Below are 9446 nucleotides of genomic sequence, written 5' to 3'. Positions count from 1 at the left end.
CCTTCAGTTCTCCCTCTGAACTTAGGCTGCCCTTTTCTTTTATGGCTAGGTCACAGCTTTCTGCTATGGCATCCCCACAGATTATTCCCTATTTATGGGAAAATGGCCTGGTACAGAGTACATCAGACTCCAAACTGTTACAGGGCCAACTTCCCTTGTGACAATCATGCATCACCGCTGAACCCTTTTCCGACTCGTGGGACCAGAGAAAGCTTTTGTGAACTGAATGCCAGGCGTTGTATAGGGGAATATTATTTTATGGTAAATTGCTACATTTCTTTACACCAGTAGTCATGTGGAAAGCTGCTTAGCACAGAGTATTTACAACCTCCATAAACACAGAGAAGCTGTATAAACTAGAAAGATATCTATTAACCATATATGGTCCACTACTTGAGAGCTGGCTGCCACTTAAACAATTAAATGCTGCCAGCTGCTAAGATGTAGGTCTGATGCTTTCTTGTGGGATGGTAGAGGTGGGATGTTGCTGAACTTTGGTTTTGAGAAAGAACATACTGTTGAGCAGTTCAGGTCTGAGAATTCAAACCAGTACACACATTAATGACCCTCTGCTTTTGGATGAGTGAGCTGCATTCTTCTGTGAAGGGGTATTGCATGAATGGCTGATGCTGGCTTTAAATCATTTTGCTTTCATTCAGGCCCCAGTTCAGACAAGCATCTCCATTCAGGGTAGCGCTTTAACCATGTGCTTAAATGCTTTCCTGAGTTGGCATCCTATCTTTGACGCTACTAGCACACTAATTAGTCTATTAATATTATGGAACAGATCTTAAAAGCTATTTTAATTCCATTACTTGATGACTCTTCAGCCAGCAGTAGTATTAAACGCTGAGAATTCCTGGACAAACTATTCACCAAAACCAATCTGGACTGTTTAGCCCATTCATCTTCTGAAAATGTTTCATAAGGCAAACAATTATTTTTATTACTTGGTTCTGTATTCAGTATGATATAGCAAAAAGTTTATATAGCCTACAGCTTGTTCATAAACTATTCAGTGCAACTCTGGCTTGCGTATTTACTGGCTGAAATTTGGTTTGCAACCTGTGATTGATTCCCTAAGTTACAAGCCTTCCTTGTTTTCTGAATTAATGGATCCCCAAAATTCACAATGGGTTTCCTATTGACTCTTGAACACTTCAAGCTTTAATTGTCATGCTTATACCTATGTATGCAAATATTTGAAGTGTTTTCTATGAACATTTGTGAGAATAAAATCTGCTCTTTGAATATTATTGGAAAGCAAATTTGGGAGCAGTTGCAAATACGTGCAATTCATTTGAACAAATGTTTGTGAAAATGCTTTTGCATAATTCATCACATACTAAAAGATGAGTGGCCAGATTCATATACACAGTCACTCGTGTAAATACATAGCTGGGAATTATTTCAGATTTATATTGGTCTATGACCATAGGAGACCCTTAGGAGTCATTAGGATCATTTTACTACACTTTACCTACTCTTATGTCATCATCAGCATCACCATCATACCAGCAGCTAGAGTCATTTCCTCTCTCCAAGGAATATAGGCTGGAATTTGTGACCGTTTCTAGCATATTGTTTGCACATGCTACTTGATTGCTAACAGTGCACTAGACTTTCTTTTTTCTCTTACGGAATATAGACACAACTTCCTGTTTAGAAGTCTGAATTCCAACAGCTACTAGAATCGACCATGCAGGGCAGTCAAAAATGAATAGATTTACTATGGAATAAGCAACCAATAATTGTGATGAATGTTGTTGTTATTCATTTACTTATTGTTAGTATGTTGTCAACCACTACAATGCAGTGGGAGCTGCTCAGTTGGGGAAGGTGGTTTATTCTCCCCCCCTGAAATGTGAAAGACAATGTTGTTCAGAGGATGACCCACAGGACTGGAGGTCGGGACACCTGGGTTCTGTTCCCAGCAGGTTGCTGCTTCTGACTCTTTCAATTCTGGCAGCTCTGAAAACAGCCACATGCTGGCGGGAGGGTGGCTCCTACCTCTTGCCCTGTCCTCCCTCCAGACCTCAGGGCTGCACCCGAGAGAGGACCCCTCCACGGCAGCAGATAGAGGGAGCACAAACTCTTTGCAGACTGGGTGGTTCTCTTCTTGTTTGACTAGGGCAGCCAGGTGTGTTGCATCTTGTGCAGCAGTAAAACTATGGCAACAGCCCAGACTAACTCGTGCTCATGTGGCTGGACTGTTGAGTGGCTGAGGGGAAATTCCTTGGAGTTGTTCCCCCAGGGTGCTCTTGTGTTTCCTGAGCAGAAAGCCGGATGCCCTTTATGCTTGCCTTCCATCCTGATCTCACAAGTCATTTGGGAGGCACATGAGAGCTGAGGTGAGGGCAGTAGCCAGTGAGGAAAGGGGAGGGTTTCACAGCTGGACTGTGTTCTGCTTCCATCACCTACCCCTAGGCTGACCAAAGGAAATCCAGGACATTCATCTGCAGGACATTCACCCCCCTCCCATCGCACTCTCACAAGTTGGCAGGGGCGGGATGGTATGCTGGGTAGTCACCGGTGCCTGCCCGCCCACCTGCAAAGCACTCTGTGCCACTCCACCTCCCAACCTGGACCACACCCCACGCTCCTGAGTTTCCGGGACACCTGTTATAATTTTCAGCAGGCAGCCAGGACCAGCCTCTGAAATCTGGGACTGTCCCAGCTAAACTGGGACATATGGTCACCCTCCCTATCCCCCACCTTCCCTAGCTACCTTCCTGTCATCCCATGCACTTCCCAGTTCCCCATCTAGGATCCCAGCTATCTCAATCATGTCAGCACCTCCCAGACACCCTTCAGTTAAATCTGGTAAACTGCAGGTATCCCTCCAAACCATCAACTCTCACTCAGGATAGGATCCCCCAGCTTCCCCAGACACTCCTGTCAGCCAGCATAGGTCCTTACCAGAAGGCATCTGCTTGCACACAGAGAGGCCTCTAATATCTCCCTCTCAACTTTGGCAAAGGCAGGTTCTAGATTTATTCCACACGTTCCTTCTTCTCTGCCATGTTCTCCCTGCAATGCACTAATGTAGGGGGTGGGCTACCAGGTGTCCCCTTAGAAGGGAGCACAAGAACAGCAGCCGCTGCCACTGCCAGTGGAGAGAGTGATAGTTAGCATCTCTGGTGGAATGAGTGGCTGTCAAGCTGGAGTTTGAGTGATCTGCATACCTCCTCTTCTCTCCCCTTCACAGGAGAGAAATGAGAAAGGAAACACAGAGAGAAGCAGTGTTCATAGCTTTGTCAGCAGTTGCATGCAATAAATAGGGCTTCAAGGGAATTGGGGGCACAAGGAGTTTGACTCCCTGTGCTGTGTTGGGATTTTTACCTTCTTTGCCCAGTCAGGGCATTGGGTTTGGAAGTCGGTGACTCTCGTCCTCCTACAGGAAAAGTCACATACGGTGCTGCAGAAACCTTGGCCTGTGTGACAGGCTTATAGAAAGGAGCGGGAGATTCTCAGGGTGGTGCAGGCAGGGATGTAAAGGAGGTCAGCCCCTACCACTTCAGCATGCTGGCTGTCTGCACCTGGCACCCAGTCCTCAGTGTCAAAGTACAGATGCTACCAGACAGCAGAAAGCAGGTGGCTCCAGAAAGAAGGAAGAATCTCTGAGGTGGGCCTAGAGCCACCATGAAGTGGTGCTGCTAGTTGCGTCCTGCCCAGTGGTGCCTGCTTTGGTCCTCAGAGTAAACCACAGCTGTTTCTGTTGCTTTTTTGGACAGTCAAATCCTAATTTTCTGGTTCCTGAGGTTTGGATGGGTTGATCCCTTAATCCGGATTGAATCCCCTCTGTGCCCCCACATACTGCCTCAGCTAGCTGGAAGGTACTTTCTGTATCCCAATATGTAATATCTACTTTCTCTTCTGAATCTCCTGAAATCATGGCATTATTTTGGTTTTATCTAAGCTGAATTAGTTTAGGCTACCTACGTCTGGAAATGTATTGTTTGGAGTTCTCAGGAAGGATCTATCCCTGTGCTGTTTAAAGGATGCGGGAAAAGATGCAGCCAATTCTGGGCAGAGAAAGGGCTGCAGAAGTTACAGATACTGGCTAGGCAAAAGAAGGCTGAGTGGCCTGAATGTTGTCACACATTTCTACCACATCCTTTTCCCATAGTTTTCTCCTAGGAGAGAAAGCTACATACAACTGATGTTTCAATACTCCAGTCCTTGCATCAGCCTCTCTCCTCTTTTTTCTCCAATTACTCTGCAGATACTGACTGGTGAAGACTGGAACGCGGTGATGTATCATGGGATAGAGTCACAGGGCGGTGTCCACTCAGGAATGTTCTCTTGCGTTTACTTCATCGTCCTGACATTGTTTGGTAACTGTATCCTTGCCATTTTGAAATGAATTTTCAGGGGATGTCAGGCAGTCTCCTCACCAGCAAGTCAAGCATACAAGGTGCCTCAACCTCCTGAAGCATGAAAGACAGTGCAGTGCAGAGGGATAGCACATAGGGCTGGGAGTCAGGACACCTGAGCTCTATTTCATTTCTGCTGCTGGCTCTCTGGATGACCTTGTGTAAGATCCCTAGGACTTGTCCCTGCACAACCATGCTCTAAGCACTAACTAGACTAACACCAGGTAACTCTAATAGTAACTATTGCAATGGGAGGTATGATTGCAGCACAGTAGTGTGAGTAAGCTGAGCAAGCTTTTATCTAGCTAATGTGGAAAACAGTGTAGTGAAGATGCAGTAATATAAGCTTCAGCACAGGGGGGTACAAACCAACCAGAGATCATGGGTACCTGCACAAGTGGTTGAAGCTTGCTTTGCCTTGGCTTTGCTCCTGCTGAGCCTGTACGAGCAAGATTAAGCTGGCTCCAGTATGTCTATACCTGTAGCATGCACTGCTCCCTACTGCATTGCAATCAGAGCTTTAATCCATGTCCATTCACATCTTGTTTTTTCAGTACAAAGTTGTGTGTAGACTCTGTTACATCAGATTTAGTGTCTTACTTTGATTTAGCCTAGACTTGAGAAGAATCATTGAATATCATTTGAAATGGGACCCTCTTAATCTGCTCACGCACATTTTGCACTGAAACACCAAATAAGTGTGAACGGAACCATTTTAGTTATACTGGTACATGCTTAGTGGTAAACTGGACCCCAGTTTCTCTGTACCTTGGTTTGTTTCTCCATTTGTAAGGCAGGGATAAGAATGCTCATTGTTGTAAGGCACTTCCAGATACATGCGTGACAGGCTATGTAGAAGTGCAAAGTAACCTTATCAGACTAGTCAGTCGCTCCCACCTGAGAGACCATTGGGTTCAGAAGCCTTCAGTTCAGCAGCCTTCACTCCAGTTCAGCAAAGGGCTTTTTCTGGCAAATCCTGTTAAAGGGAGGACTGGGGAGAAGAGAAGCCTTGAGACATAGCATATAGAATCATTAAGGCTTCCACTTTTGAAGAAAGGTAAGAAAACATGGACCCTGTTGTATATCACTACAGCCCTTTCCTCTTGCATAGTCCTCCTTATTCTGTGTGAGGAATTATGACAAGGAGCCGCAGATTATATGGCACCCAAGTTGTACTTGTCATTTAAGTGGCTTTCCTCAGAATTACCCAGCTCTAATTCACTCTGTCAGTGAGCAGCAGGAGCTACTACCCAGAGACAGACCAGGTTTCTACACTCATGCATCCACCTCATGCAGTGTAGTATGCGACTCTAGAAATGCAAAAACCAGGACAGCAGGTTGGGGCAGTGGGAGGACAGAAGAATATCCCTAATTCCTTAGGGCATGGCATTTGAAAGTGAGATTAAACTATAATTAAGTTGACTGAGAGAGAGAGAAAGAGACCCACTTTTAACCTTAAAGAGACTGAGTTCTAATGTTTTTTAAAAACCAGACATAGATTCCATTGCTATCTTGCTCATTCTCTCATAAAAAAGGGTAGTTTTTATAAGGTTTGAGTCTTTGCTTCTACCAGTGCAGGTGTAACTCCACCAAACTTAGTAGTGACACCAGCATAACACTTCTGTAATGGGCAGGTGAATCAAAACCATAGTATTGTTTCCAACTAAAATCATTCAGTCTGAAAGCAACTGGGGCCAGATTCTGTCATCTGCACCATTCCCTTCAGTGCAGTGCTGGTGAAGACAGGACCAGTTCTTGGAGAATTCCCCCAGCCTTGACCAATATGAGCAGGTTTCTGAGACAGAGGTTGCTAGAGGCAGCAGGGGATGTGGTTGGAGCATTATGCTGTAGCTATTTGTCACTGCAGACAGCTATACAAAGTCACTGAAAGTAAGAGCAGCTCTTGAGCCTAACTTAACATGCATCTGGAGCTGCTCTAGTCTTTGGAGTAGTCCAGGACCAGGCAGGTACAAAATCCTTAGTGATTCTGCAAACTATCAAAGAGCTGTCCTCTTTTCATGCTTGGGAAAAGTCCTTCCCTTTATGTAATGCTGTGGGGGCATGTGCCAATGAAGAAAGGGAAATGCTGATCTTCTCTTTATTAATGCTATTTTTGCTTCCATGCTACACACTCCGTCAGAATCACAGTCCACGTATATTCTGGCCAGCCTTCAATATCCCTTTGTAAGAAGGCCCACTCCTTACATCTCATTTCCTTTTGCTGTCAACTGTTCCTGATATGTATCTGTTCTTCCACTTCCCTTCCACACTCTCCCAGAAGCAGACACCATAAAGGGATGCTTTGAAATGCTTTACCCTGTCACATTTTTATTGACGTCATTTAATCTATGAAATGTTTTTTTCAAGGTACAGGACAAATCAGATGGGAAAGAGATAGTGTAATATAACAGTCATTATATCAAGTACTTGAACATGATCAGCTACTCTGTTATCAGGATGGACTGAGTACTCCTAACCATCATAGTTTTGCATATAAAGAGGGCTTCATGCTGTGGAACTAAACTACTCTTAAATTAAAGTTCCATTTTAACTGGCAGAGGATTCCATATGGAGCTTACACTTGGGGAAGAACATTTTTAAAGAAATTTTAATAACTCACTCTTTCATTGTATGGTCTGTGCATTAGCTAGTTTTTATTACTTCCTTTTTTGGTGTTTGGTAATAAATGGGACTACAGTGCCCTCAGGGTTCGAAAGTTTATATAATCGCCCTTGCAGCTTATCCGAGAGAGAGACACCAACACTTTGCTTCATTTTTCTATTGTCCACAATCTGAACTGCTTGTGACACATCCTGTAATGAAGACAGAGGGATCCTTGGGCACTATATACATTTGTCAAGTTAGATATGTCATGTGTAAGTCTTTAATTCTGTGTGAATACTGCAGATGAAATGAGTTCACTGCAGTAGAGGTTCTGCATGCATGAACTACATGGAGAAAAGAGCTAGCTGGATAATGTTTATGACATTAAGAAAACTTACTGTAACAGGTAGCGGTGCACCAATACATTGGTCCCATATTGGATCGGCACCAATATAAAGAAAATTAACTGTATCAGCATTTGGCTTTTTTGGCTGATGTGGCCAATGATGTGGTCAATGTGGCAGTGCAGCACAAAGGCACTCAGGAGCATAGACAGGGGTATGTGCAGAGGCGGGAGCTGCCCTTCCAGCCCTGCACCCCCTGGACGAGCCGCTTGTGGCTCTATCCTGTGCCCCACCCCAGCTGCGCAGAGCCTGCCCTTGCCCCAGCCCCATTCTCTCCCTCACCATGGGGACCTCAATCTCCCCCCCTCCCCCCCCCCCTCCCCTCCCCGTCCCCCACAACAAGCTTACCAGCCAGACGTTGCTCTGCAAGCTGCCCGGCTGCATATCATCTGTCGGATCGGTATCGGCCAATGTGGTTCATTAAAAATCAGCCATCGGTATCAGCCCAAAAACTCTCTATCGTTGCACCCCTAGTAACAGGGTTAATTCATCCTAATGAACTTCTTGACCCAAATTCTGATGTTAGCCCCCAGCGGCTGTTGTGAATTTGGAGGAAATCTGTTCACCTCAAAGGAGGTTCTCCAGCTCCACACTGGTAAGTCACATCAGGATCTGACCTGTTTGGTCAGAAATCTGTGACCCAAAGTATTTTTGATCAGTATAAAGTAATACAGTAAATTTGGAATTATCTCCCTCCTGCCCCCACCCCCGGAACATATGACTTTCTCCCCAATTAACCTTAATGAGAACCTGTCCAGAAAAGGGACAACAGGCATAGAATTGCTTTAAAACATTTCCCCCTTGATTACAATGACAATAGCAGTAGTAAATCCATTACTACTCATGCTGATATTTCAGAGAGAATTGCAGCAAGGTCGCTGCTATCTCTGCCTTTCATTGAGTGGAATTGGTAATGCTGACAGTATGCAGAGAGCATTCTTTTCTTATAAGAGGGGAAAACAGAACCATACAACTTTCAAATGGCTTCAACCATCAATTCCTGTCAGGCAAAACATTATCAGAAATGTCTGAAAATGAACTTTAAGTTTAGTTTGCAAAAAAACAACCCTCCCCCCCCTCCAAAAAAACCCTTCTCATCCTTTTGTTCCACATTAAACAGTTAGTGGTACAAGTGTGTTTAACCTGCTATAACAGAATAAAGGCCCTTCTATACATGCAGGTATAGGTGCAATGGGATCTAATGCATGATCCACACAATTGTGCTTCCTGCCTTGCCACATGTACTTGGCAGGAAGTATGGTTGTGGGATTGTGAATCAGATCCCATCACACCTTATTGCCTGTGCAGGCAGAGATTAATCCTGGGCTCCCTCTGTGCTGGCAAGAAGCAAGTTCCCACATCTGGGAGCCACCTCAGCTGATGGGGTTCCCAGCTGTGGGAGCACACCATGCCTCTCCATGCTGGGAGACCACAGCAGCTGATTTCCCTGTTGCAGGGGTATGTAAATTGCCCCTTCAGCTAAGAGATCACAGCACCTACAGTCTCCCAGGTGCAGGGATGCATGATGCTCCCCTGTGGCTGGAAGAGCACAGTAGCTGCAGTCTCCCAGGCACAAGGGTGCGTGGGGCATCCCCATGGCTGGGAGCCCTGCCAACTGATGGGGCTCTTAGCTTCAAGGGTATGTGCTTCTGCAGCTGAGAGCTCCCAGGCTCAAGGGTGCACATGGTATTCCTCCCCCCTGTTCCCCCCAGCTGGGAACTCCAGTCAGCTGAGGGGGTCCCATCTGCAGAGGCACAGGTGACACATGCAAATTAAAGCTGGATAGAAACCAGCTATAAAGTTATTACATTTTCCAGCAATAACTTTACAGCTGGTTGTACCTTTTTAAGGCACTATACTTAATTTGCACATGTAACCAGTATTATTCGTGCAATTAACCAGGTACCATATTTCATGGTGAATAGATTGAGTTCTGACACCCAATTTTTAACTCTTAAAATTCGATCTCGATTTATCCACTGTATCACCATCCCCTGCAAGTGGTGCTGGGCTCGGCACTCAGCTGGCATGGGCCCAGCCAGCCCATTCACGGGGATGGGGC

At 45.3% G+C, this 9446-nt stretch overlaps 1 protein-coding gene across 1 annotated transcript in view; it reads left to right on the top strand.

The window, feature by feature from the left end:
- The window catches only part of CACNA1B (calcium voltage-gated channel subunit alpha1 B), a gene marked incomplete at its 5' end in the record, with an annotated part of 468581 nt that overhangs the window by 315389 nt on the left and 143746 nt on the right, over positions 1–9446 (top strand). The window contains one exon of the mRNA XM_025211184.1: positions 4226–4343. Within this exon, the coding sequence (XP_025066969.1) occupies positions 4226–4343 (118 nt within the window). The remainder of the gene's footprint in view (positions 1–4225; positions 4344–9446) is intronic.

Source organism: Alligator sinensis, unplaced genomic scaffold (genome assembly GCF_000455745.1).
Source record: "Alligator sinensis unplaced genomic scaffold, ASM45574v1 scaffold323_2, whole genome shotgun sequence".
NCBI classification, from domain to species: domain Eukaryota; kingdom Metazoa; phylum Chordata; order Crocodylia; family Alligatoridae; genus Alligator; species Alligator sinensis.
This window is presented reverse-complemented; position numbering and strand designations above follow the sequence as displayed.